The 23,877-nt window shown below is 70.9% G+C and overlaps 3 protein-coding genes across 3 annotated transcripts in view; 2 read left to right on the forward strand and 1 right to left on the reverse strand.

Annotated features, from left to right (window-relative positions):
• The window catches only part of LRRC61 (leucine rich repeat containing 61), a 275,533-nt gene that overhangs the window by 232,247 nt on the left and 19,409 nt on the right, over positions 1-23,877 (forward strand). The gene's annotated exons all lie outside the window — the stretch shown is intronic.
• The window catches only part of LOC148595673 (uncharacterized), an 80,035-nt gene that overhangs the window by 24,627 nt on the left and 31,531 nt on the right, over positions 1-23,877 (forward strand). The window lies entirely within an intron of this gene.
• Positions 1-23,877, reverse strand: part of LOC148595674 (SCO-spondin-like) — a 38,377-nt gene that overhangs the window by 7,555 nt on the left and 6,945 nt on the right. Inside the window, exons 21-76 of the mRNA XM_088519976.1 lie at positions 23,697-23,831; positions 23,416-23,618; positions 23,212-23,339; positions 23,026-23,135; positions 22,311-22,460; positions 22,071-22,164; positions 21,598-21,998; positions 21,278-21,508; positions 21,011-21,205; positions 20,667-20,900; positions 20,464-20,586; positions 20,303-20,394; positions 19,995-20,217; positions 19,279-19,431; positions 18,302-18,442; positions 18,034-18,216; positions 16,845-16,995; positions 16,555-16,708; positions 16,405-16,459; positions 16,152-16,277; positions 15,868-16,074; positions 15,691-15,788; positions 14,904-15,045; positions 14,745-14,810; positions 14,206-14,271; positions 13,309-13,437; positions 12,671-12,817; positions 12,426-12,590; positions 11,261-11,440; positions 11,049-11,171; positions 10,490-10,619; positions 10,282-10,407; positions 10,121-10,212; positions 9,858-10,040; positions 9,598-9,762; positions 9,268-9,520; positions 8,801-8,847; positions 8,537-8,704; positions 8,332-8,463; positions 8,014-8,159; positions 7,839-7,933; positions 7,706-7,758; positions 7,454-7,609; positions 6,544-6,623; positions 6,307-6,476; positions 5,697-5,743; positions 5,486-5,593; positions 5,168-5,320; positions 4,362-4,419; positions 4,064-4,287; positions 2,985-3,134; positions 2,746-2,912; positions 1,306-1,493; positions 1,046-1,239; positions 422-463; positions 189-353 (exon numbers count right to left, since the gene is read on the reverse strand). Coding sequence (XP_088376102.1) covers positions 189-353; positions 422-463; positions 1,046-1,239; positions 1,306-1,493; positions 2,746-2,912; positions 2,985-3,134; positions 4,064-4,287; positions 4,362-4,419; positions 5,168-5,320; positions 5,486-5,593; positions 5,697-5,743; positions 6,307-6,476; positions 6,544-6,623; positions 7,454-7,609; positions 7,706-7,758; positions 7,839-7,933; positions 8,014-8,159; positions 8,332-8,463; positions 8,537-8,704; positions 8,801-8,847; positions 9,268-9,520; positions 9,598-9,762; positions 9,858-10,040; positions 10,121-10,212; positions 10,282-10,407; positions 10,490-10,619; positions 11,049-11,171; positions 11,261-11,440; positions 12,426-12,590; positions 12,671-12,817; positions 13,309-13,437; positions 14,206-14,271; positions 14,745-14,810; positions 14,904-15,045; positions 15,691-15,788; positions 15,868-16,074; positions 16,152-16,277; positions 16,405-16,459; positions 16,555-16,708; positions 16,845-16,995; positions 18,034-18,216; positions 18,302-18,442; positions 19,279-19,431; positions 19,995-20,217; positions 20,303-20,394; positions 20,464-20,586; positions 20,667-20,900; positions 21,011-21,205; positions 21,278-21,508; positions 21,598-21,998; positions 22,071-22,164; positions 22,311-22,460; positions 23,026-23,135; positions 23,212-23,339; positions 23,416-23,618; positions 23,697-23,831 — 8,097 coding nt within the window. The remainder of the gene's footprint in view (positions 1-188; positions 354-421; positions 464-1,045; positions 1,240-1,305; positions 1,494-2,745; positions 2,913-2,984; positions 3,135-4,063; positions 4,288-4,361; positions 4,420-5,167; positions 5,321-5,485; positions 5,594-5,696; positions 5,744-6,306; positions 6,477-6,543; positions 6,624-7,453; positions 7,610-7,705; positions 7,759-7,838; positions 7,934-8,013; positions 8,160-8,331; positions 8,464-8,536; positions 8,705-8,800; positions 8,848-9,267; positions 9,521-9,597; positions 9,763-9,857; positions 10,041-10,120; positions 10,213-10,281; positions 10,408-10,489; positions 10,620-11,048; positions 11,172-11,260; positions 11,441-12,425; positions 12,591-12,670; positions 12,818-13,308; positions 13,438-14,205; positions 14,272-14,744; positions 14,811-14,903; positions 15,046-15,690; positions 15,789-15,867; positions 16,075-16,151; positions 16,278-16,404; positions 16,460-16,554; positions 16,709-16,844; positions 16,996-18,033; positions 18,217-18,301; positions 18,443-19,278; positions 19,432-19,994; positions 20,218-20,302; positions 20,395-20,463; positions 20,587-20,666; positions 20,901-21,010; positions 21,206-21,277; positions 21,509-21,597; positions 21,999-22,070; positions 22,165-22,310; positions 22,461-23,025; positions 23,136-23,211; positions 23,340-23,415; positions 23,619-23,696; positions 23,832-23,877) is intronic.

Below are 23,877 nucleotides of genomic sequence, written 5' to 3' on the forward strand. Positions count from 1 at the left end.
GGGGCAGGGCAGTGCATTGCTCACCGGTGCAGTGGGGCAGGTTGCAGCGTGCCCCAGTGCAGCGGGGCAGGTTGCAGTGCATTGCTCACCGGTGCAGTGGGGCAGGTTGCAGCGTGCCCCAGTGCAGCGGGGCAGGTTGCAGTGCATCGCTCACCGGTGCAGCAGGGCAGGTTGCAGTGCACACTCACCGTTGCAGTGGGGCAGGTTGCAGGGCAGCTCCTGCTCTGCGGCCCCGGTGCAGTTGGCTGCGGCGCACTCGCGCCGGCGGCTCTTGGTGGCCGGCAGCGCCGGGGTGCTGCAGCTGCGGGAACAGGGGCTCCAGCCCGACCAGGGCCCGAACCCATCGTCGGCGCCTGCCGGGACAGCGGCGTCAGGGGCGGATGAGACCCCCCGGCACCGTTCCCGGGGCTCCGGGACTCACCTGGGACGCCGGGACCCGGCTCCTCCGTGGGGACGGTCACCTCTGCAGGGAGCCCGGCAGCGCCGTCACCTCCCGCCCCAGCGGGACCCGGGCCGTGGGCCCCACGGGAGGAGGGCAGGGGGGACAGGGTGGGGGTCAGACCCACTGTGGGGGACGGGGGACAGGGTGGGGGTCAGACCCATGGCAGCGGGAGGAGGTGGGGATGGGGCTCAGAACCATGGGAGGCAGCGGGGACGGTCAGACCCACAGCGGGGGTGGGGACAGGGATGGGGGGGCAGATCCATAGCAGAGAGGAGGGGACAGGGACCGGGCTCAGACCCCTGGCAGGGGTAGGGGGGACTGGGACAGGGCTCAGACCCACGGCCAGGCAGAGGAGCAGGTGGGGGCTCACGTCCCTGGCAGGGGCACAGGATGGGATGTGGGATCCCCAGAGTAGGGCGGAGGGGCTGGGACGGGATGTGGGGCAGCCCCACAGCAGGGTGAGGGTCTGGGACGGGATGTGGGGAAGTCCCAGGACAGATGCAGAGGCTGGGCTGGGATGTGGGGCAGCCCCAGGACAGAAGCAGGTGCCGGGACAGGATGTGGGGCAGCCCCACGGCAGGGTGAGGGTCTGGGGGCGCCCACCTGCGCAGGGGGGTGCCCAGCACTCCTGGCTCTCGCTGAGGGGCTCGGGGCAGGCGGTTGGGGGTCCGGCGCAGCCCCGCGTGCGGCTGCGGCGCCCCGGCCCCCCGCAGCTGCGCGAGCAGCGGCCCCAGGGCCCCCAGGGCGCCGGGGGGCAGCGGGGCGCCGCGCAGCGCAGCCGCCCGTGCTCGCACGTGCTGCGGGGAGAGCGCGTGGGCAGCGCGGGGCTGCGGCGCCGCAGGGCTGCGGGGCGCTGCGCTCACCAGTGCGAGCAGTTGGAGCGCAGGATGGTGCCGTGCGGCACCTCGGCGGGCGCCGGCGCGGTGCCGGGCTCGGTGCCGGGCTCGGTGCCGGGGTCGGATCCGGGTTCGGTGCTGGGGTCGGTGCCGGGCTCGGCGGAGCCATCGTGCAGCGCCCGTATCGCGTCCCCGCTCAGCAGGCAGGGGCACTCCTGGGGGGCACAGCCTGCGCGCCCCTGCCCCACAGCACCCAGCGCCCCACGGAGCGCCCGGGCAGCACCCAGCGCCCCACAGAGCACCCGCCACCCAGGCAGCACCCAGTGGCCCCAGTACACAGCGCCCCAAGTGCCCTGTTCCTCCCCCAGCAGCACCCATGGCCTTGCAGCACCCGCCATCCCCGGGAGAACCCACAGCGTGTGCAGGGCGCATTGGCCAAAGCAGCACCCTTGTCCCCAGGCATCGCCCACAGTCCCAGCAGCACCCACAGCCCATGCAGGACCCACAGCCCATGCAGGACCCACACCCCATGCAGCATCCACAACCCATGCAGCACCCACATCCCGTCCAGCACCCATAGCCCAGGTAGCACCTACAGTCCCAGCAGCACCCACTGCCCCAGCAGCACCCTCAGCCCATGCAGCACCCACAGCCCCACACACAGAAACCCCCTCAAGCAGCAACCGCGGCCCCCTGGCACCCACAGCCCCAGCAGTGCCCATAGCCCGGGCAGCACCCACAGGACCAAGCAGCACCCACAGCCCTGGTAGGACCCACGTGCTAGGAAGCACCCACGTCCCCAGCATCACCCATGTCACCAGCATCACCTGTGTCACCGGCATTACCCACATCCCCATAGGTACCCACGTCCCCCTTGGCACCGATGTCCCCAGCATCACCCATGTCACCAGCAGCATCCACATCACCCACGTCCCCATAGGGACCCACATCACCCTTGGCACCCATGTCCCCAGGAGCACATATGTCCCCATCAGCACCCACATCCTGCTTGGCACCGATGTCCCCAGCAGCACCCATGTCCCCATCAGCATCCACATCACCCACGTCCCCATAGGGACCCACATCCCCCTTGGCATCCATGTCCCCAGCAGCACCCATGTCCCCAGCAGCACCCACGTCCCCCTTGGTAACCACATTCCTCTTGGCACCCATGTCCCCAGCAGCACCCATGTTCCCAGCAACACTCATGCCCCCAGCATCACCCACATCACCAGCAGCACCCCCTCGACACCCATGTCCCCTTTGGCACCCATGTCTCCAGTAGCACCCATGTCCCCATCAGCACCCACATCACCAGCAGCACCCATGTCCCCATAGGCACCCATGTCCCTCGCAGCACCCACATCCCGCTTGGCACCCACATCACCAGCAGCACCCACATCCCCAGCAGCAGCCCCGTCCCCGCCGGCAGCCCCTGCGCGGTGCCCGCGGCGCCGTGGCGCTCACCCGCGTGCAGGCGCCGCGGTGCAGCAGGGCGCCGGCGGGGCAGCGGCAGCCCTCGTCGCAGCGCTGCGCGAAGCAGCCCACGCGCCCGGCGCGCTGCGCGCAGCTGTGGGGGCAGCCCTCGCCCGGCGCGCACTCGCGGAACAGCCGCCCGCCGGGGCAGCCCGCGTCTGCGTGGGGGCTGCGTCAGCGTGCGCCTGCGCTGCACCGCGCTGCACCGCGCTGCGCCGCGCTGCACTCACCGCGGCACACGTGGCTGTTGCACGTGCGGCTCTGCAGCGCCGGCCCCGCGCAGGGCGCCCGGCGGCAGCCCCGGCCGCGCAGCTGCTCCCCGCCGCCGCACGAGGCGCTGCACGGGCCCCACGGGCCCCACGCGCCCCACGGCTCCTCCGCTGCGGGCGGTGAGAGCGGGGCTGGCACCGTGGGGATGGCGACGCTCGCGCAGCGCCGCCCCGGGCCCTCCTTGGGGCCAGCGGGGCCACCCAGGCTGCATCTGGGTGCACGGCGTGGTACCGAGCTGCACTGCAGGGTGCTGCAGTGCTGTCTCACACTGCATGGCATTGCACCACTGTGTCACACTGCCCCACGTGGCACTGCACAGCAGTGGAAAATGGTGCAAAATGGCACCACGTGGAAGCACATTGCACTGCACGGCAGCACACTGCACTGTGTGGCACCACGCTGCACTGCACTGCAGTGCACAGCACTGCACAGCACCTCATAGTGCACTGCAATAGTGCTTGGCATTGCATGACACTGTGGCACTGCCTGCACTACACAGCACAATATGGAGCTGGCTTGCACAGCCCAGCGTTGCACCGTGCAGCATCACACTGCACAGAACTGCATTGCAGAGAACAACACTGCACAGAACTGCACTGCTCTACATCACATTGCGCTGTGCTGAGCTGCCCAGCACTGCGCCTGGCAGCGCTGCACTGCACAGAACAGCACTGCATGGCATAACATCACATTGCACCACACCATGCTGCCCAGTACCCCCCCAGCATTGCACCGTGCAGCACTGCAGTGCACCGCACTGCACCGCACGCCCCCAGCATTGCACCATGCAGCACCACACTGCACCACACTGCACCTCACTGCACTGCACCACATGCCCCCGACGTTGCACCTCACCGCACTGCACTGCACCGCATGCCGCCGGCATTGCACCGTGCAGCACTGCACTGCAGTGCACCGCACTGCACTGCACTGCACCACCCCGGCATTGCACCGTGCAGCACTGCACCGCACGCAGCGCACCACAGCGCACTGCAGTGCACCGCACTGCACCACACTGCACGTCACGCCGTGTCCTCACCTGCGCAGGTGACGTTGGCCGGGCAGTCGCGCTGCTGCTGCCCCTGCCCGCGGCAGCCCCGGCCCCCATGCTGGGGTGCAGGGTTGCTGCAGCGGCGGGTGCGGAGCTGGGGGCCGGGGTGGCAGCCGGGCTCGCAGGGCCCCCAGGGCCCCCAGGGGCTCCATGCGCCGTGGACGCGGCACCCGGGCGCCGCGCGGCACCGCAGCCGCCCGGCCTCGCACGTGCTGCGGGGGACGGCGTCACGCGGGGACCCGCGCGCGGGTGCCCGGCCGTGGCGTGGGGACCGGGGGACACTCACCAGTTGAGGCAGGGGCTGAGCACGCTCTCGCCAGGCTGCAGGAAGCCCCGCGGGGACCCTGCAGGGGACAGCGTCACCCCCTGTGCACCGCTTGCATGCATGCAGCGCCAGCAGGAACCAGCATGACCCCCGGGGTGTCCCGACCCCCAGCGGACCCCATGCAGTGGGGCCAGCACCGATGCACCCCAACCACCTCAAGGGGCTCCCCGGACACCCAAGTGCCACAGCCCCCAGCACCCACGCCATGAGCCATCACCCGGCAAGGTGTCACCTGGTGAGGTGTCACCCGGCAAGGTGTCACTCGGCAAGGTGTCATCCAGCGAGGTGTTGCCCAGAAAGACATCACCCAGCACGGTGTCACCCGGTGAGATGCCATCCAGCAAGGTGTTGCCCAGCGGGATGTCGCTCATCGAGGTGTCATGGGTTGAGGCGTCACCCAGCGAGGTGTTGTCACCCCATGAGGTGTCACCCCACGAGGTGTCACCCCACAAAGTGTCACCCGTGGGGGCGTCTCCCAGCAGGGCGTCGTGCAGGGCGGCTCCGGGGTGGCGGCAGCGGCAGCGCCGGGGGCTGACGCAGGCGCCGTCCTGCAGCAGCAGCCCGGGGGCGCAGCCGCACGCGGGCCGGCAGCGCGCGCTGTCCAGACACGCCGCGCCGGGCGCCAGGTCCTCGCAGGAGCGCGGGCAGCGCTGGCCGCAGGGCAGCAGCACCAGCCCCGCGCCGCAGGCTGCGGGCAGAGCAGCGGCGCCGTGGCAGCGCGGGGCGGCACCGCGCGGCGCTGGGGACGGGGACGGCGCCGCGCTCACCTTCGCAGGCGTCACCTCCGCGTGGGCAGGCCCGGCTCTGCCGCTCCTCGCCGGCGCAGGGCTGCGTGCCGGCGCAGTGCCGGCTGCGCGTGGCCTGCACCGCGCAGCGCTCGCAGCGGGACCAGGCGCCCCAGGGGCTCCATGCGCCGGGCGCTGCGGGCGGCAGCGCGGCGGTGAGCGGCGGCGGCGGCACGGTGCCCGCGGGGCTCCCCGCGGCCCCGCACCTACCGGGACAGGCGTGCAGGGTGCAGCGGCGGTGCTGGCGCTGCAGCGCGGTGCCGCCGTGCTGCTCCTGCTGGCCGGCGCAGGCCGGGCCGCCCCGCTGCGGCGCGGGGCAGGCGCAGGCGCGCAGGCGGCTGGTGGCCCCGGGGCCGCAGCTCCGCGAGCAGCGCGTCCACGGGGACCAGGCGCACCAGCCGCCGGGCACTGCGGGGCGGCGCTCACAGCGCTCTGTCCCTTCCTGGGGTTGCAGCCCCGCGCTCCTCGCGCTGCCCCGGTCCCCGTGTAGCCCCGCAGCGGTGACACTCACCGGGGCAGGGCAGGGTGGTGCACAGCAGCTTCCCCTCCGTGCAGGTGCTGCGCACACGGAGCAGAGGAGCGAGGACACGCGGGTGAGGGATTGTGCAGGCAGCGCTGACGCAGCGCGGGACCCACCGCGCTCCCCTCGACTGTCTTGTCCCCATCCCCACCCTCATCCACATCCTCTTCCCCATCTCCATCCCCATCCCCAATCCCCTTCTGCATCTCTATTCCCATCCCATCCCCAACCTCATCCACATCCTCTTCCCCATCTCCATCCCCATCCCAAATCCCCTTCTGCATCTCCATTCCCATCTCATCCCTACCCTCACCCACATCCTCTTCCCCATCTCCATCTCCATCTCCATCTCCATCCCCATCCCCATCTCCATCCCCATCCCCCTTCTGCATCTCCATTCCCATCCCATCCCCATCCCCATTCCCATCCCATCCCCATCCCCATCCCCATTCCTATACCATTCCCATCCCCATCTCCATCCCCATTCCAACCCGATCCCTGTCCTCATCCCCATCCCCACCTCCAGTCCCCATCCCCGTTCTCATTCTCTTCCCCGTTCCCATCTCCATCCCCGTCCCCACGTCCAGCCCCACATGCTCACCAGTTGTTGCAGCCGTCCCCGCGGGCCACGGTGGCCCCGGGCGGGTAGCGCTGCCCGCTGGGCAGGTGGAGGCAGCTGCATCCCCGCGGCTCCACGCAGGCCGCCCCACGCGCGTCCAGCACGGTGCCCCGCGGGCAGTAGCACCCGGGCAGGCAGCGCCATGCGCAGAGCTGCGGCGGGACCCACGTGAGCGCGGCGCCGGCGCGGGGGGACAGCGACGCCGGCGGCCGCGCTCACCGTGATGTCATCGCAGGAGCGGGGACAGGGCGGGCCGCAGCGGCTGTACTCGGAGCCCGGCACGGCGGCGCAGTCCGCGGCTGCGGGCAGCGCGCGGGGGCGTCAGCGCATGCGGCGGCGCCCGGCCCGGCTGCCCCGTGCGCGCTCACCCGGGCACTCGTGGGCGTTGCAGGGCTCCACCTGCAGCGGGGCCCCCTCGCAGAAGTCGCCCTGGCCCTGGGGCGCGGGGCTGCTGCAGGCTCTGCTGCGGCTCCGCACGCCCTGCCCGCAGCTCCGGCTGCAGCCGCTCCAGCCGCTCCAGGCGCCCCAGCCGCCCGGCCCTGCACCAGGACAGGCACCCTCAGCCCCACGGCGTGTGGGGTGCGGGACCCCTCTGCCCCATTTCTGCACGGGGGTGTGATGGCCCCCCACCTCGTTCCTAAGGAAGCAGGGGAGATGATGCCCGTGCCCGTGGCTGGACCGTGCATGCATGGGCGATGATGCCCGTGTCTGCAGGAGGGCTGTGTGTGCATGGGAGATGATGCATGTGCCCATAACTGGGATAAGCATGCATGGGAGACGATGCATGTTGCTGCATCAGGGCCATGCACACAAAGAACATGATGCATATGCCCATGGCTGGACCGTGCATGCATGGGCGATGACGCCCGTGTCTGCAGCAGGGCCATGCGTGCACGGGGGATGATGCATGTGCCCATAGCTGGGATAAGCATGCATGGGAGACGATGCATGTTGCTGCATCAGGGCCATGCACACAAAGAACATGATGCACGTGCCCATGGCTGGACCGTGCATGCACAGAGGATGATGCATGTGTCCGCAGCCAGCTCGTGCATGCATGGGAGATGATGCCTGTGCCCCCGACCACCCGCCTGGCCCCTTGCTGTCCAGTGCAGCTCGCGGCACTCACGGGAGCAGGGCTCGAGGATGCAGGGGCGCTCGTCCGGCTGCGGCCCCGGCTCTGTGCATGGTGCCGCCATGCAGAAGCGGTACCGGCGCTGCAGGCCCAGCCCGCAGGAGGCCGAGCACTCGCTCCAGGGGGTCCAGGCGGACCAGTGCCCGCTCGCTGCCGGGAAGCACCGCAGGGATCACACCGGCCCCGGCCACGGCCATGCGGCCATGCACCACAGCACCCCCTGCACCGTGGGCGCGCAGGGCTCACCGTCACCACACGCCACCCGAGAGCAGTTGGCGATCCGCCCGGCGATGCAGGAGCTGCATGAGCAGAGCTGGTGGGATGCGGGCGGGGGGCCCGGAGATGCCGCCCGTGACGGAGCCCCCACATCCGTGCTCACCAGTTCTCGCAGCCGCGGGGCACAGCGGCTCCGGGCGGGTAGAGCTCCCCGGCCACGGCGCAGGGACACTCGGCCTCGGCCACGCACTCGTCGTTCTGCAGGGACACGGGCGGGATGCGGCCGGCGGCGCGGGGCAGACCGCTGCGGTGGCATCGGGCCTGCGGACGCCGCTCACCAGCAGCGCTGCGCCCGGCGGGCAGAAGCAGCCGGCGCGGCAGCTCCCGTTGGCGGCGGTGCCGGCGCTCAGCTCGGCGCAGGCACCGGGAACGTCGGCGCAATCCTTCCACACCTTGCCAGCGGGACAGACGCCCGGCGCCTCGCCTGGGGGACGGACAGGGAGCTGGGCCATGCGCAGGGGTGCAGCACCGTGCGCAGGACGTGCAGGACGATGCACATCATGTAGCGCCATGCACAGGGCGTGCAGTGACATGCATCCCTGGGATGTCCCCCGCTCCCCAAGCCCGCAGCAGGACAGACGGACGGACGGGCTCACCGGGGCAGGGCGCGAGGTTGCAGGGGCTGAATTGGAGGCCCACGGGGATTGGGCCGGTGCGCGTGCGGTTCCGGTAGCCGCCGCCACAGGACACCGAGCACTCGGACCAGGGTCCCCACTCTGCTCCGGCGCCTGCGCACGCAGCGGGGCTCAGGATCTGCCCGGGGCACCCCCCGCACTCCCCATCCTCCCGTCCGCTCACCGCGGCAGGGCTGCAGAATGCAGAAATCCACCTCGACGTGGGGTCCCGGGCAGTCGCGGCCCCCGCGGGCGGCCGTCGGGGCGGAGGTGTCGCGGTACCGCCGGCGCGTGCCCACGTTGCAGCTGCGGCTGCAGGCGCTCCAGGGCATCCATCCGCTCCAGCCGCAGTGCGCTGCCGGGGCGCCGGGACGCGCTGCAGCCCCGGGGCTCCCGCTGCGCCCACCCACCCTCTGCCCGTGCCGGAGCTCTGCCGTGGGCACGCGGGTACCTGGGCACGGCTCCGTGCCGCACACCATCCGCCCGGACGTGCAGGTGCTGCAACAAGGGGGAGTGGGTGAGCAGGGACACGGCTGCCGGGCACCCTGGTCTGGGGGTCCCCTGGGAGCTCCCTGAGCCCCGGGAGCCTCTGCACCCTGGGACCTCCTGCACCCAGGGACCTCCTGCGCCCTGGGACCTCCTGCGCTCAGAGACTCCCTGCGCCCAGGGAGCCCCTGTGCCATGGGACCTCTTGTACCCAGGGACCTCCTGCATCCAGGGACCTCCTGCACCCGGGAACCTCCTGCGCCCAGGGAGACCCCAGGCCATGGGACCCCCAGCACCCTGGCACCTCCTGCGCCCATGGACCTCCCGCATCCTGGGAGCCCCTGTGCCGTGGGACCTGCTGCACCCAGAGACCCCCTGCACCCAGGGACCTCCGGCACCCATGGACCTCCCGCATCCTGGGACCACCCGCACCAGTTGTTGCAGGCGTCGAGCGCGGCGGTGTCCCCGGGCCGGTACAGGGCGCCGCGGTGGTGGCAGAGGCACTGGCTGGGCGCCACGCAGGAGCCGTTCTGCAGGAGCAGCCCCTCGGGGCAGGCACAGCCGGCGGCGCAGCGGGCCGCGCACTCCACGCCAGCGCCCAGCTCCATGCAGAGGCGCGGGCAGGCGCCGCCGCGGTGCCGGCACTGCTCGGCCGTGCGGTGCACCATGCCGCGGGGGCAGAGCGCTGCGGGGAGCGGGGACGCGCGTGGCTGCCGGCTCAGGCCGCCCGTCCGGCCGCGTGTCCCCGCGGCGCCCACCCACCTGCGCAGGGCTGCATGTTGCAGTCGCGGGTCTGCAGCAGGGGCCCTGTGCAGCCGGGGCCGCCGAAGGCCGCGCGGGAGCAGGAGCGGTTGCGGGTCTGCACGCCGCCGTCGCAGGGCGCCGAGCACTCGGACCAGGGCGCCCAGGGCGTCCACACACCTCGCACTGCCGGAGAGGGGCGGATTGGCCCCGGCCGCCCTTCCCGTGCAGCACCATGCACCTTGCAGCGGGATGCTGGAGACGGTGCCGTGCACGCGTACCCAGGCAGGGCGGTGTGTCGCACGGCTCCTCCTGCACCGCTGGTCCCGCACAGGCACTGGAATCCACGGGCTCAGCGTCGCAGTGCCGGAAGCGCTTCCGCACACCCGGCCGGTCCACGTGGTGGAAGCAGGATTTGGAGCAGGGGGACCAGGATGTCCAGGCGCTCCAGAGGCCGCTGGGCTCTGGACACAGAGCCATGGTGATGTGGAACTGCGGCCGGCACCATGGACCCCCCTCCATGCAGCGGCCGCTGGGCACGTACCGGTGTCGCAGGGCGCGTGGCACTCGCGGACCTCCTGGTTGTCCCCGTCGCAGGGGGCTCCCCCATGGGCTGCCGTGGGGTTGGAGGGCGACCTGCAGGCGAGGAGCAGCGTTGCCGCCCCGTCTCGCCCCAGCCGCACCGTTCCCCACGTTGCCCTGCACCTGAAGCGCTGCTGCATGCCGGTGCCACAGCTGCGGTCGCATGCTGTCCACGGCGACCACGCCGACCAGCCGCAGGCGATGGGGCACGCTGTGTCCTCACACGTCACCACGCCGTCCAGGCACACGCTGGGTGCGAAGGTGGTGAGCGGCAGGGACGGGTGCACGGGACGGGGACCGGTCCATGCGCGGGAGCGCCCGCAGCGCTCACCATGGGCGGCAGCCGTCGTGCTGGAAGGTCTCGCCGGGCAGGCGGCGCTCCTGGCCCGTGTGGCAGTGGCACTGGCTGGCGTTCACGCAGCCGCCCTCCTGCAGGAAGAGCCCCGGCGGGCACCGGCAGCCTGCCCGGAGCGCGCTGTCAGCACCGGCTGCGTGCTCTGTGCGGATCCCAGGTGCATGTGCATGGATGAGGTGCATGTGCATGGCCAGGGTGCACATGCATGAACGGGTTGCATGTACATGGGAAGGATGCACGTGCATGGCCAGGGTGCACATGCACAACCAGGTTCCACGTGCATGGCCAGGTTGCACGTGCACAGCCAGGTTGCACATGCATGTCCAGGTTGCACATGCATGGCCAGCGTGCACGTGCATGGCTGGGATGCACATGCACAGCCAGGTTGCACATGCATGGCCGGGGTGCACATGCATGGCCGGGGTGCATGTGCACGGCCGGGGTGCACGTGCAGGTTGCACGTGCATGGCAATAGCACGGTGCGCACCCCCCTGGACACAGGCGCTGCTGCAGCGTGTGCCCCCCAGGCACTCACCCTCCTCGCAGGGGCTGCTGCAGCTCGATGCGGCGCTCAGGTCCCCGCAGGCCTGGGCGCACGGGGACACCAGGCCCCGCTCGCAGTCACCGGCCTGCACGAACAGCATCCCGGGGCCGCAGTCTGCAGCGGGGCGGCAGAGGCGGGCGGCTGCAGCGGGGCCGGGTGGCAGCGGGTTTGGGGACCCCTGCGCGCGCCGGTGCCGTCCATACCTCGCGCGTCCCCGCAGGGCTGCAGGTTGCAGGGCTGGCTCTGCACGGCGGCGCCCACGCAGGGACGGCCCCCGTTCTTGGGCGGGGGGTCGGTGCAGCTCCGCATGCGGCTCCGCGAGCCCCCCCGGCACTCGGCGTCGCAGCGGGACCAGGCGCCCCAGGCCGCCCATGCACCGTGCACTGCAGCCGGAGCGGTCCAGGCAGCACATGGGGACCCGGCGCAGACCCCAGGTGGGAATGGGGACCCTCACATGGGCCCCCAACATGGAGAGGGACCCTGGGCAGGGGATGGGGAAGCCGGCATGGACTTTGGGGAGGGAATGGGGATTCCTCGTGGACCCTGGGCAGGGGATAGGGACCCCATGAAGATCCTAGGGAGGAGATGGGGACCCCATGAGGACTCTGGGCAGAGGATGGGGACCCAACACAAACTGCAGGTAGGGAATGGGAACTCCAGGCATGGAAAGGGAACCCCATGCAGACACCGGGCAGGGGATGGGGATACCGGGAAGGGGATGGGAATCCCACAGGGACTCCATGCAGAGGATGGGGATGCCCTGCTGACCCTGGGCAGGGGATTGGGACCCCACATGCACCGTGGACAAGGCATGAGGACCCCACACTGACCCCGGGTTAGGATGGATACCCCATGTGGACCACGAGCAGGGGACAAGGACCCTACAGGCACCCGAGGGAGGACATGGGCACCCCGTGCAGATCTGGGGCTACAGATGCCTGGATGCACCCAAAGGCACCTCAGGAAGGGGATGGAGGCCCCAAGCACATCCCAAACAGGTGACAGGGACGTTGGGCAGGGAAAGGGGACCCCACACAGAGCTGGAGCAGGAACAGGGACCCCATGGAGACCCCAGGCAGGGGATGGGGACCCATCCACATCCCAAACAGGTGAAAGGGACATTGGGCAGGGAAAGGGGACCCCACGCAGAGCTGGAGCAGGGGCAGGGACCCCATGGAGACCCCAGGCAGGGGATGGGGGCCCATGCGCATCCCAAATGGGTGACAGGGACGTTGGGCAGGGAAAGGGGACCCCACGCAGAGCTGGAGCAGGGGCAGTGACCCCAGGCAGGGGATGGGGACCCGTTGTGCGCCCTGGGCAGGGCATGGGGACGCCCTGTCCCCGCGGAGCCGGTGCGGGCGCCGCTACCTGGGCAGGCGCGCAGGAAGCAGGAGCGGCTGTCAAAGCGGCGGCGGTCGCAGCGGCCCCCGCGCAGGGCGCTGCGCAGCAGCTCCCGCCGCCGCGCCGTGACGCCCAGCCCGCACGAGCGGCTGCAGCCGCTCCAGCCGCCCCAGCCCGACACGACGCAGTCGACTGCGGGGACAAGGGCGGCCTCAGCGCCGCGGTGCATCCGCCAGCGCCCGCCGCGCTGCGCGCCGCTGCAGCCCCCGTACCGCAGGCGCTCTCGTCGGAGCCGTCGGCGCAGTCGCGGCGCAGGTCGCAGCGCGCGGCCGCGGCCAGGCACTCCCCGGAGCCGCAGGAGAACTGCTTGGGGGAGCAGGCGGGGGGCCAGGCCAGCGGTGCCGGGGGGGCGGCCGAGCCTGCGGGGTGGCACGGAGCTCGTTGCACCCCCACGGGCTGGCGAGACCCCCGGGAAGCATCCCCAGAGGATCCGGATCCACAGAGCAACCTCTGAGCAACCCAGGCCACAGCACCCCTGCCCCAGGACACTGGGGGGTCTGCGTGGAGCATCCTGAGAGCATCTGCATCCCCCCAGAGCATCCCCAGGGCTCCCTGGAGCCATCGCAGCCTCCAGAGCAATCCCGGAGCACCCCGGTCCTCCAAAGGTTTCCTGGGGCCTCTGGCCCTCCCTGCAGCTTCTCAGCTCCTGCAGCATCCCCAGAGCACCCCAGTGCCATGGGGGTATCCCTGTGGCATTCCAACCCCCAGAACATCCCTGGAGCAACCTGGTCGATCCAAAGCATCCTGGGACACCCCTGCTGCATCCCACCTCCCTGGAGCATCCCCAGAGCATCCCAGTCCCCAGAGCAGCCCCAGAGCCCCCCGGAGCGCCCGTCCCAGCCGCTCTCACCGCACTGCGCCTCGTCGGAGCCGTCCGGGCAGTCGGGGCGCCCGTCGCACACGGATGCAGCCTCCACGCAGCCCCACGCGGCGCAGGGCAGCTGCCCCGGGGGGCACAGGAGCCGCGGCTGCAGCGGGGCTGCGGAGAGGAGTCCCCGGGGACGCGTGGGCAACGCTGCAGCCCCGCGGCACGCCAGCCCCACGGCACGCCAGCCCCATGGCACACCAGCCTCACGTCACGCCAGCCCCACGGCACGCCAGCCCCACGGCACGCCAGCCCCATGGCACACCAGCCTCACGTCACGCCAGCCCCACGGCACGCCAGCCCCATGGCACGCCAGCCCCACGGCACTCCAGCCCCATGGCACACTAGCTCCACCACACACCAGCCCCACGGCACGCCAGCCCCACGGCACACCAGCCCCACGTCACGCCAGCCCCATGGCACGCCAGCCCCATGGCACACCAGCCCCCAGCAAACAGGGGTGCTTCCCTGTGCCCCATCTCAGGCCTGGCCCCGGAGTTGCCCCCCAATCTGCTGCCCCCCCTCTCCTGCCACCCCCTTACCTGCAGGCGGGAGGGGGGAGCCCAGCGGAGCCCTCTCGGAGGGAGGGGACGTTGTCATTGTCACCGTGTCCAGCGCGGGGGGCCCCATGGAGGGAGGGGGGGTCTCCAGCATGGCAGGGAGGGCGACGCTCAGCGCGGGGCGCCCGGAGCCCCCCGGTGCCATCGCAGGCAGGGTGGGTGCAGCAGGGCCGGCTCCGTGGGCACCGTCCCCCGTGGGTGCCCCTGCGTGGGGCAGGCGCAGGCTGTGCCGTGGGGCCCGGCCCTGCCCCACGGCGTGCAGGGGCGCGGGGGCATCAGACCCCAACCCGCCACCCCACGCGTGTCCCCCAGCCCCACTCACCTGCTGGCGCGGTGGCCGTCGGCTTCATCAGCGTCACCAGCTCACCCAGCGATGGCACCAATGGCACTGTGGGCACCGATGGTCCTGGAGACACTGATGGCGCTGCAGGCACTGATGGCACCAATGGTGCTGATGGCATTGATGGCACCGATGGCACCGTGGGCACCGATGGCACCGATGGCACTGGAGACACTGATGGCGCTGCAGGCACTGATGGCACTGATGGTGCTGGAGGCACTGGTGGCACCGTGGGCACTGATGGCACCACTGGCACTGATGGCACCGTGGGCAGTGATGGCACCGATGGTGCTGGAGGCACTGATGGCACCGTGGGCACTGATGGTGCTGCAGGCACTGATGGCATCGATGGCACTGATGGTGCTGCAGGCACTGATGGCACCGTGGGCACTGATGGCACCGTGGGCACCGGTGTCCCGGGGACAGTGCCAGGTTGAGCCTCACCTGGGGCGAGGGAGAGGATGGCAGGGGGACCCCACAGCCTCTCTGAGTATGGGCAGTGAGCTGGGGGCAGTGGGTACCTTGCGGCGTGGGCACGGTGTCTCCGGTGGGCGACGGCTGCTCCGTGGGGGGCTCCGTGGGGAACGCTGCAGCGGAGGCAGAGGAGGGAGCTGCAGAGGGAGGAAGGCTCCGGGGTGCCCCCGGCCCCACCACCTGCCCTGCCGTGGGGCGCCCCACACCTGGCCCGCAGCCCAGCAGCTCGGCGCGCAGGAAGATGCCGTTGTGGAAGCCTTGCGGGAGGATGCGCACGTGCTGGGCCTGCACCATGCGCCCCAGCAGCTGCGCCACGGGCGTCGCGTCGTCAGAGTTGCCCTGGAAGAGCTGCAGGGACAGCAACAAACTGCTGTGTGTGCCCGACAGGGCGCATGCATGCAGCAATGCAGCCTGTGTGTGCACCAACACAGACTATGCGTGCGCCAACACACACCATGCATGCACCAACACACCCTGTGCATGCACCAACACACACCCTGTGCACACCAAGACACACTGTGCGTGCACCAACACACACCATGCATGCACCAACATACCCTGTGCATGCACCAACACACACCATGCGCGCACCAACACACCCCATGCGTGCACTAACACACACTGTGCGTGCACCAGCAAGCATCGTGCATGCACCAAGCATCGTGCATGCACCAACACACACTGTGCATGCACCCACACACACCATGCATGCACCCACACACACTTTGCATGCACCAACAAGCATCGTGCATGCACCAGCGCACCCCTGTGCTTGCACAGCAGTGCACCCCAGTGCATGCTGAGCTCAGCAGAGCCCAAGGCTCCCCTGGGGCTGGGATGGGGCCAGCAATGGGCTAGCTGCAAAGGGCAACTAAAAGATGCTGTGAGGCAGCACCCCCCAGCAATGGATGCACATGCACGTGTGCGCACACGTGCGCACCCAGACCCCGTCCCGGGCAGCACCTTGGGCTCCAGGTGGCCGCCGGCCGTGACCTCGCGGTAGAGGTGCCAGCGGCTGCCGTCGGCGCTGAGCTGCAGCAGGAAGGCGGTGACGTAGGCGTCCCCGGAGCCGGCGCCCTGCACCACCACCCCTGCGACAGGACGGGCACAGGGCGCACGTGAGCGCGGCGCAGCGCCCGCCGGGGCGGCCCCTCCGCGCGCCGCACGCACCGGTGATGTTGGCGGGCTGCAGCAGGTCGAGCTGCAGGAAGGGCGGCTGCGCGGGGGCGAGGGCCGGCGGCGCCCAGCCCTGCAGCGCCCGCCCCGGCGCCGCGCGGTCCAGGCGCCCGGCGCTCGCCGGGTTCGACGGCTGCTCCGCCGACGCCGAGAAGCTGCTGTCGGGCAGCGCCGCGACGCCCAGCGGGCCGTAGCAGGGCTCTGCGGGGACGAGGGAGCCGCGGGGATGCCGCTGCGCCGCCAGCACCGGTACCGGTACCAGGAGGGGACCTGCTTACCGCCGGGGGGAGGCAGCGGGAAGGAGGGCAGCGGGGAGGAGGGCAGCGGGCTGCTCGTGGGGGCCACCAGAGTGGCAGACGGGTGACTTGGTGCTGGTGAGACCGGGGCTGCCGTCCTGTTATCCCCTGCAACGAGAAAGCCTCCTGTGAGCGGGAACGCAGGGCATGCAGCAGTGCTGGTGTGCACCAGCGTGAAGACGTGCGCACCAACGCGCGTAAGCGTGCGTTGCACCCAGTGCAGCCCCCAACTCACCGCCTTGGGCGCAGTGGCAGCAGGCGTCACCCCGGCCCTCCACCAGCACCTGGCCCTGCCAGTGGAAGGGACAGCGTCACCCCTGCACCGGGCACCCACGCGCAGAGGGGACCCTGCGTCCCGCTCCACGGGGTGGCCGCGGTGACTCACGGCGGGGCAGGCGCTGTAGGGGCAGTAGGGCGAGCACTGCACGGCCCCCCGGGGCAGGCACTGGCACACGTGGCACTGTCCCCAGCGCCAGCGGGCGCCCAGCGCGCGGGGACGGCCCTGGTGCTCGCACTGCTCGCACGGCTCTGTCTGGCACCTGCGAGGAACACGGGGCACTGCGAGCTCGGCCCTGGCATTGCCCCCCATGCCCCAGCATTGCCCCCCATGCCCCAGCATTGCCCCCCATGCCCCGGCGTTGCTCCCCACCCCGGCCCCACGGCGGGCGGCGCTACCTGCGCGCCTTGCGGTGGATGCCGCGGCACTGGCGCCCGCCGCCGTGCTTGCGGGGGTTGGTGGGGCTGCGGAAGGACCACTGGATGCTCTGCACGCCGCACGGGCCCAGGCACTCGCCCCAGGGCGACCAGGACGACCAGCCGCAGTTCACTGCAAGGCGGGGACAGGGTGAGGGTGCCCATGGCATGGCACGGCATGGCATGGTGCAGCATGGCACAGCATGGTGCAGCAAGGCATGGCATGGTGCAGCATGGCATAGTGCGGTGCAGCACAACACAGCACAGTGCAGCACGGCATGGTGCAGTGTAGCATGGTGCAGCATGGCATGGTGCAGTGCAGCATGGCATGGCACATGGCAGCATGGTATGGTGCAGTGCAGCAGGGCACAGTATGGTGCAGCACAGCACAGTGCAGTGCAGCACAGCATGGTGCAGCACGGCATGGTGCAGCATGGCATGGCACAGCGCAGCATGGTATGGTGCAGTGCAGCAGGGCATGGCGTGGTGCAGCACGGCGTGATGCAGTGTAGCATGGTGCAGCATGGCATGGTGTGGCACGGCATGGCGTGGCACAGCATGGCACTGTGCAGCACAGCATGGTGCAGTACAGCATGGTGAAGCTCAGCATGGCATGGTGCGGTGCAGCATGGTGCAGCATGGCATGGTGTGGTGCAGCAAGGCATGGTGCGGTGCAGCATGGTATGGGGCAGTGCAGCAGGGCACAGTGTGGTGCAGCACAGCACAGCACAGCATGGTGAAGCTCAGCATGGCATGGCATGGCACAGCATGGCACGGTGCAGCACAGCATGGCATGAAGCTCAGCATGGCATGGTGTGGTACAGCATGGAGCAGCATGGCATGGTGCAGAACGGCACAACATGGTGCAACACGGCACAGTATGGTGCAGAAGAGCACAGTGCAGTGCAGCACGGTACGGCGTGGTGCAGACTGGCACAATGCATTGCAGCACGGCATGGCACGGTGCAAAACAGCATAGCGCACTGCAGAACGGCACAGCATGGTGCAGCACGACACGGTGCGGTGCAAAACAGCATAGCGCACTGCAGAACGGCACAGCGTGGTGCGGCACGGCACGGCACGGTGCAAAATGGCATAGCGCAGTGCAGAACGGCACAGCATGGTGCAGCACAGCACGGCACGGCACAACCCCTCCATCCTGCGCACCCACCTGCGCACGCGGGGTTGGGGCGGCAGCGCGTGAGCCGCCCGTCGCGGCAGGCGCAGACGCGGCAGGCGACCTTGGCCGGCTGTCCCGGCGGGAAGCGCGTCCCGTCGGCCTCGCAGGGGCAGTCGCGCGGGCGCACGCACTGCCGCTCACCGGACAGCACCAGCCCCTCGGCGCACCAGCAGCCTGGGCCGCGAGCGCCGCGTCACCGCGCTGTCCCCGTGATGGGGACGGGGGGACGCGGGCGCGATGCCCCGGCCCTGGTGCGCACCTGGGCTGCAGGACCGGTTGTGCTGGCACTTGGTCCCGGCGGAGAGGTCGGCGCAGGACATGGGGCAGGGGGCACACGGCTGCCTCACCAGCCCCGGGGGACAGGCGGTGACATTGAGGCAGTCGTCCTGCTGGCACGTGTCTGCTCCAAGGGACAGCAGGGATCAATGGCTGCAAAGGGTCCCCGGAGAGTGCAGGGTCCCCAAGGAGCGTGAGAACCCCAAGGAAGGTGAGATCTCAAGGAATGAAGTGTGCTCAAGGATCGAGTTTCCTGGGGAGCACGGAGTCCCCAGGCAGCGTGAGGTCCCCAAGGAACGTGGGTCTGATCCTCAAAGAACACAGGGTCCCCAAGGAGCAGAGAGTCCTCAAGGAGCAGAGAGTCCTCAAGGAGCAAAGACTCCTCGAGGAGCATCAAGTCCCTGAGGAGCATGGGGTCCAGTGGAACATGAGTCCCCAAGGAATGCGGGGTCCCCAAGGCATGCAGCATCCCCAAGGAGCAAAAGGTCCTTGAGGAGCACAGGTCCCCAAGGAGTTCAGGGTCCCCAAGGAGTTCAGGGTCCCCAAGGTGCAAAAGGGTCTCCAAGAAGCAAAGAGTCCCCAAGGATCATGGGGGCCCCAAGGCGTGGAGGGTCCTCAAGGAGCAAAGGGTCCCCAAGGAGCAGAGTGTCCTCAAGGAGAAAAGACTCCTTGAGGAGCATCAAGTTCCTGAGGAGCATGGGGTCCAGTGGAACATGGGTCCCCAAGGAATGCGGGGTCCCCAAGGCATGCAGCATCCCCAAGGAGCAAAGGGTCCTTGAGGAGTACAAGGTCACCAGGGTGGAAAGGGTCTCCAAGAAGCAAAGAGTCCCCAAGGATCATGGGGTCTCCAAGGCACGGAGGGTCCTCAAGGAGCAAAGGGTCCCCAAGGAGTGCAGGGTGCCCAAGGAGCGTCCTCGAGGGCAGAGTCCCCCCCGTCCCCCTATGTGGGCAGCGTCTCACCGAGCTGCAGCGTGGCGGGGGCCGGGCCGGGCAGCGCGGCGCAGGGGCGGCCGCCGTTGCGGGGCGGCGCGCAGCCCCGGCGCCGCAGCACCACGCCGCCGCAGCCGCCCGTGCAGTTGGACCACGTTGACCACTCGCTCCAGGCGCCGTCCACTGCGGGCACGAGGCAGAGCCCAGGGCTGGCGGCACCGGGGCGCCCACCCTGTCCCTGGCCACCCGGGGAATGGGGACCCCCAATGCCCCCCGGCAGTCCAGGATATGGGGACCCCCCAACCCTCCCTCAGCCCAGGCTGCGGGAACCCCTCACATCCCCAAGCAGGATATGGGAACCCCATGGGCGGCCCTGGAAATGTGAATCCCCTAAAAACCCAAGGAGTCGGGGATGTGGGAACACCTTGAGGACCCCCAGGCCATGGAGACTCTCTGAATCCCCAAGGCAGCCCAGTCTACGGAGATCCCTCCATTGCCTCAGACAGCTCGGGATGTGGGGGACCCCCCAACACACTGGGGAGTGTGTGGGGAGGATGTGGGGACACCCTGATCCCCCCCATGCAGCCTGGGACTCCCCAATGCCCGCCAGGCACCCTGGGACATGAGCACCCCCCAAAACACTCCCCAAGACAGTCTGGGGTATGGGGGAGCCCCAACACCCCAGGGCAGCCCAGGATATGGTGACCATCCCGATCCTCCCCCGGCCCCCCGGCCGCCGCGCTCACCGGGGCAGGCGGTGCGGAAGCACTGCCGCTCCTGCGCGTCCTCGCCGCGGCAGCGCTGCAGCACGCCGGGGCCGCCGCGCGCGCAGCCCCGCGCCCGCGCCTGCCGCCCGGGGCCGCAACTGCGGCTGCAGACGCTCCAGGGCGCCCAGGGGCCCCAGAGCCCGCAGCCGCGCTCGTCCCACGGCGGAGACGCGCCGGTGCAGTCCGCCAGCCCGTCGCACACCTGTGGGGACCGGGGCGCGTGGGACCCCGGGGGGCGACGCAGCAGGGTCCCCACAGCATCACGCCCCGTGTCCCCGCAGCCGTACCTGCGCGAAGGCGATGCACTTGCCCTCGCCGCATGCATACTCGGCGCAGGGGACGTCCGTGTGGTTCCTCTGGCCAGCGGCCACGTGGCTCTCTGCAAAGGGACGGGGTGGCCACAGGCCAGCGGGCAGCGCGTCCCCCGCCTGCCCAGGGGGGTCCTTACCGCAGCCCAGCTCGTCCTCGCCCTGGGGACAGTCGGGGACGTCGTTGCACACGCGTGACGCGTTCACGCAGAGGCGCTCGTCGCACACAAAGTGTCCCGGGCACGGCGGGATCTGCGTGGAGCCTGTGTCGGGGACCAGGTGAGGGAGCTGCCGCAGCGCCCCGGGGCTCCCTGCGCTTGCAAACGTCGCGGCGGGCGCTCACCGCAGCGCTCGGCGCTCTCGTCGGAGCCGTCGCGGCAGTGCGGCACCCCGTCACACACGTGGCCGTAGGGGACACACTCGGTGCCCTGGGTGCAGGGGAAGTGCTGCAGCGCGCAGGGGCGGCCGCAGCCCAGCTCGTCGCTGCCATCGGCGCAGTCGGCCTCGCCGTCGCACACCCAGCCCCGCGGCTGGCACCCGCCGCTGGCGCATGGGAACTCGTCGTGCCCGCACGGTGCTTCTGAGGATGCAGCGCAGACAGCGCACAGGGAGCTGGTGAGTGCCCATGTCCCCGTGCATGTGACGCAGCGTGTGCACGTGGTGCCAGGGTGCCCCGCTGCCCCTCACCGTTGGTGCCGTTCGCGGGCACCGTGGCCGTGCCGTGCAGAGCGCCCGGCGCGGCGGCGGGCCAGGGCACCGCGCACCGCTCTGCGCTCTCGTCCCAGCCATCCCCGCAGTCGGGGACACCATCGCACACTGCGGCGCCGCCGATGCAGGAGCCGTCGGGGCAGGGCAGCTGCCCCGGCCCGCAGATCACCCGGTCTGCAGGGAGGGATCCGGCTGCAGCGGTGCCCAGCGCCGGTGCACGGCGCCGGCCCCACCGCATCGTCCCACCTGGGCAGAAGGCCTCGTCGGCGCCGTCCGTGCAGTCGTCCTCGCCATCGCAGACGGCGGTCGGCGGCAGGCAGGCAGCTTCGGGGCACTGGAAGTGGCCGTGGGGGCACACGCAGCCCCGCTCGTCGCTGCCGTCGCCGCAGTCGTCGTGTCCATCACAGCGCTGCGGATAGGGCAGGCAGCGCCCTGCCGCGCACCGGTACTCGCCGGCCCCGCAGCTCGGGCTGCAGCCTGCGGACACGGGGACTCAGTGCCCTCAAAGCAGGATGCGGGGATGGGGACACGCGGTTCCGGTGCTCTACAGCCCCAGGACCACTCGCCTGCCTCGTCGGAGTCGTCAGCGAAGCCGCAGTCCAACTCGCCGTCGCAGACGAGCTCCGGGGCGATGCAGCGGCCGCCGGCGCAGCGGAAGCGCCCCGGGGCGCAGGCGGCTGCAGGGCAGCCGTCCTCGTCGGAGCCGTCGAGGCAGTCGTCGGCGCCGTCGCAGCGGGCGCCCCAGGGCACGCACTGCCCGCTGGCGCAGCGGTACTGCTGCGGGGCGCAGCGCGGCGCGCACAGCTCGTCTGAGCCGTCGCCGCAGTCGTCCTCGTTGTCGCACACCCAGGCGCCCGGCACGCAGCGCCCGCCCGCGCGGCAGGCGAACTCGCCGGGGCTGCAGCGCTGCTGCGTCGCGCAGGGCTCCGACGGCGAGCCGCAGTGCCAGCGCCCGCCCGTGCACGTGCTGCGGGCAGGGACGCGCGTCAGCCCGCGCGGTGCAGGGTGCGCAGGCCGTGATGCATCGCGCCGTGCTCACCAGTTGCTGCAGTCGCGCTGCAGCGCGGTGCCGGCGGGGAAGGCGCTGCCCTCCCAGTAGCAGGGACATGCGGAGGGGTCGATGCAGCCGTCCCCTGCCGTGCGCAAGGTGGGACAGACGGGTGGCTCAGCCCCAGGGCGCCCCAGGACCACCCCAGGCCACAGATGCTGGGGCTGCAGGGCCTTGGGAGGATGCAGGAGGACGTGCAGGGATGCGGGACGCCCGCGCCGCCGCGCTCACCGTGCAGCACCGTCCCGCGGGGACAGAAGCAGCCCTCGAGGCAGGTGGCCGTGTGGCAGCGCGCGGGCGGCTCCTGGCCCTGGGTCCTGCAGGTCTGGGGGCAGGGGGGTCCGCAGGGCAGGTACTGCAGCCCCCGCTCGCACTGCAGGGCTGCGGGCGGCGAGGGCAGAGCTGGGGACGCGCGGGACCCCCAAGGCTGCCCCACGCGGGAGCGCCTGTTCCCACAGATGCCCATGTCCCCCAGCCACTCTCCCTAATTCCCACGGCCGTTCTCTCCAATTCCCGCTGCTGCTCATCCCAGTTCAGGTAGCAGCTTCCCACGGCCACTCACCCCAATTCCGGCAGCCCCTCACCCCAACCTCGTTAGCTGCTTACCCCAATTCCCGCAGCCCCTCGCCCCGATTCCTGCAGCCGCTCACCAATTCCAGCAGCTGCTCCTCTCAGTTCCAAGGGCCACTTGCTCCAATTTCCATGGCCACTTGCCCCAATCCGTTTAGCTATGTGCCCCACTTCCCCCAGGCGCTTGCCCTGATTCCTGCAGCTGCTCGCCCCAGTTCCCGTGGCCGTGCACCCCAATTCCCACAACCGCTTGCTCCAACTCCTGCGGCCACTCGCCCTGATTCCCATGGCCGCTTGCCCTGATTCCTGCAGTCATTCCCTGCGTTTCCCGCAGCCGCTCTCCCTTATCCGCTACGGCCTGGCCGCGGACACTCACGGCACAGCTCCTGGCTCCGCCAGCGCACGTGGACGCCGCGCTGGCCGCACTCCTCCGCGTAGGCGGCGATGGCCGTGCACAGGCACTCGCAGTCCCCGCCGGAGTCGCACCTGGGGGCCGAGGCCGCGGCGGGTGACACCCCGCGGGGCGCGCGGCGCGGGACGGGACGGGTCCCCGCGCACCTACCCGCAGGCGTCGAAGACGCACCACTCGTAGAAGCGCTGCCAGGGCACGGCGTCGTGGCAGGGCGCGAAGAGGCGCCGCGCCAGCACGCCGCAGCGCTTGCGGGCCCAGGGCACGCGGTGCGGGTTCTCCTGCGGGCCGGGCACCGCCGTGGGCACGGTGCCGCATGCCGCGAGCCCCCCGCGCCGCCCCGGCCCCCGCGCCTACGGTGCAGGGATGCTGTGCCTCCTCGCTGTCCACCTCGGGGCACAGCAGGCTCACGCGCCACGAGTTGCCGAAGAGCTCGGCCGTGGGCTCCACGACGCCCTGGCGGCTGCTGAAGTCGTTCTCGGTGTCGCCGTCGAAGTTGCCGCAGAGCCCGGCCACGCGGCCCCGGTGCCGCGGCTCCAGCTTCACGTACACGCGGGTGCCTGGCGCAGCGGGCGGCGCTCGCGCGGGTCCCGGCACCCACCGCTGTGTCCTCCCCGCTGCCATCGCCCGTCACTCACCTCCGTCCCAGAGCACCGCGAGCCCCACGCGGGACAGCAGCACGAGGAAGAGCCCGGCGCGCTCCAGCGTGAGCCCGTTGCCACTGTAGTCCTTGGGTGGCCGCACCGAGACCCCGTTCACCGTCACGTCCCTCCCTGCAAGGGCAGCGCCAGCCTCCAGCACCGCGGTGGAGCCGGGGCA

The sequence above is a fragment of the Tinamus guttatus genome, unplaced genomic scaffold, assembly GCF_059628265.1.
Source record: "Tinamus guttatus ecotype Peru unplaced genomic scaffold, ASM5962826v1 Tinamus_guttatus_pri_ptg000078l, whole genome shotgun sequence".
Lineage (NCBI taxonomy): Eukaryota > Metazoa > Chordata > Aves > Tinamiformes > Tinamidae > Tinamus > Tinamus guttatus.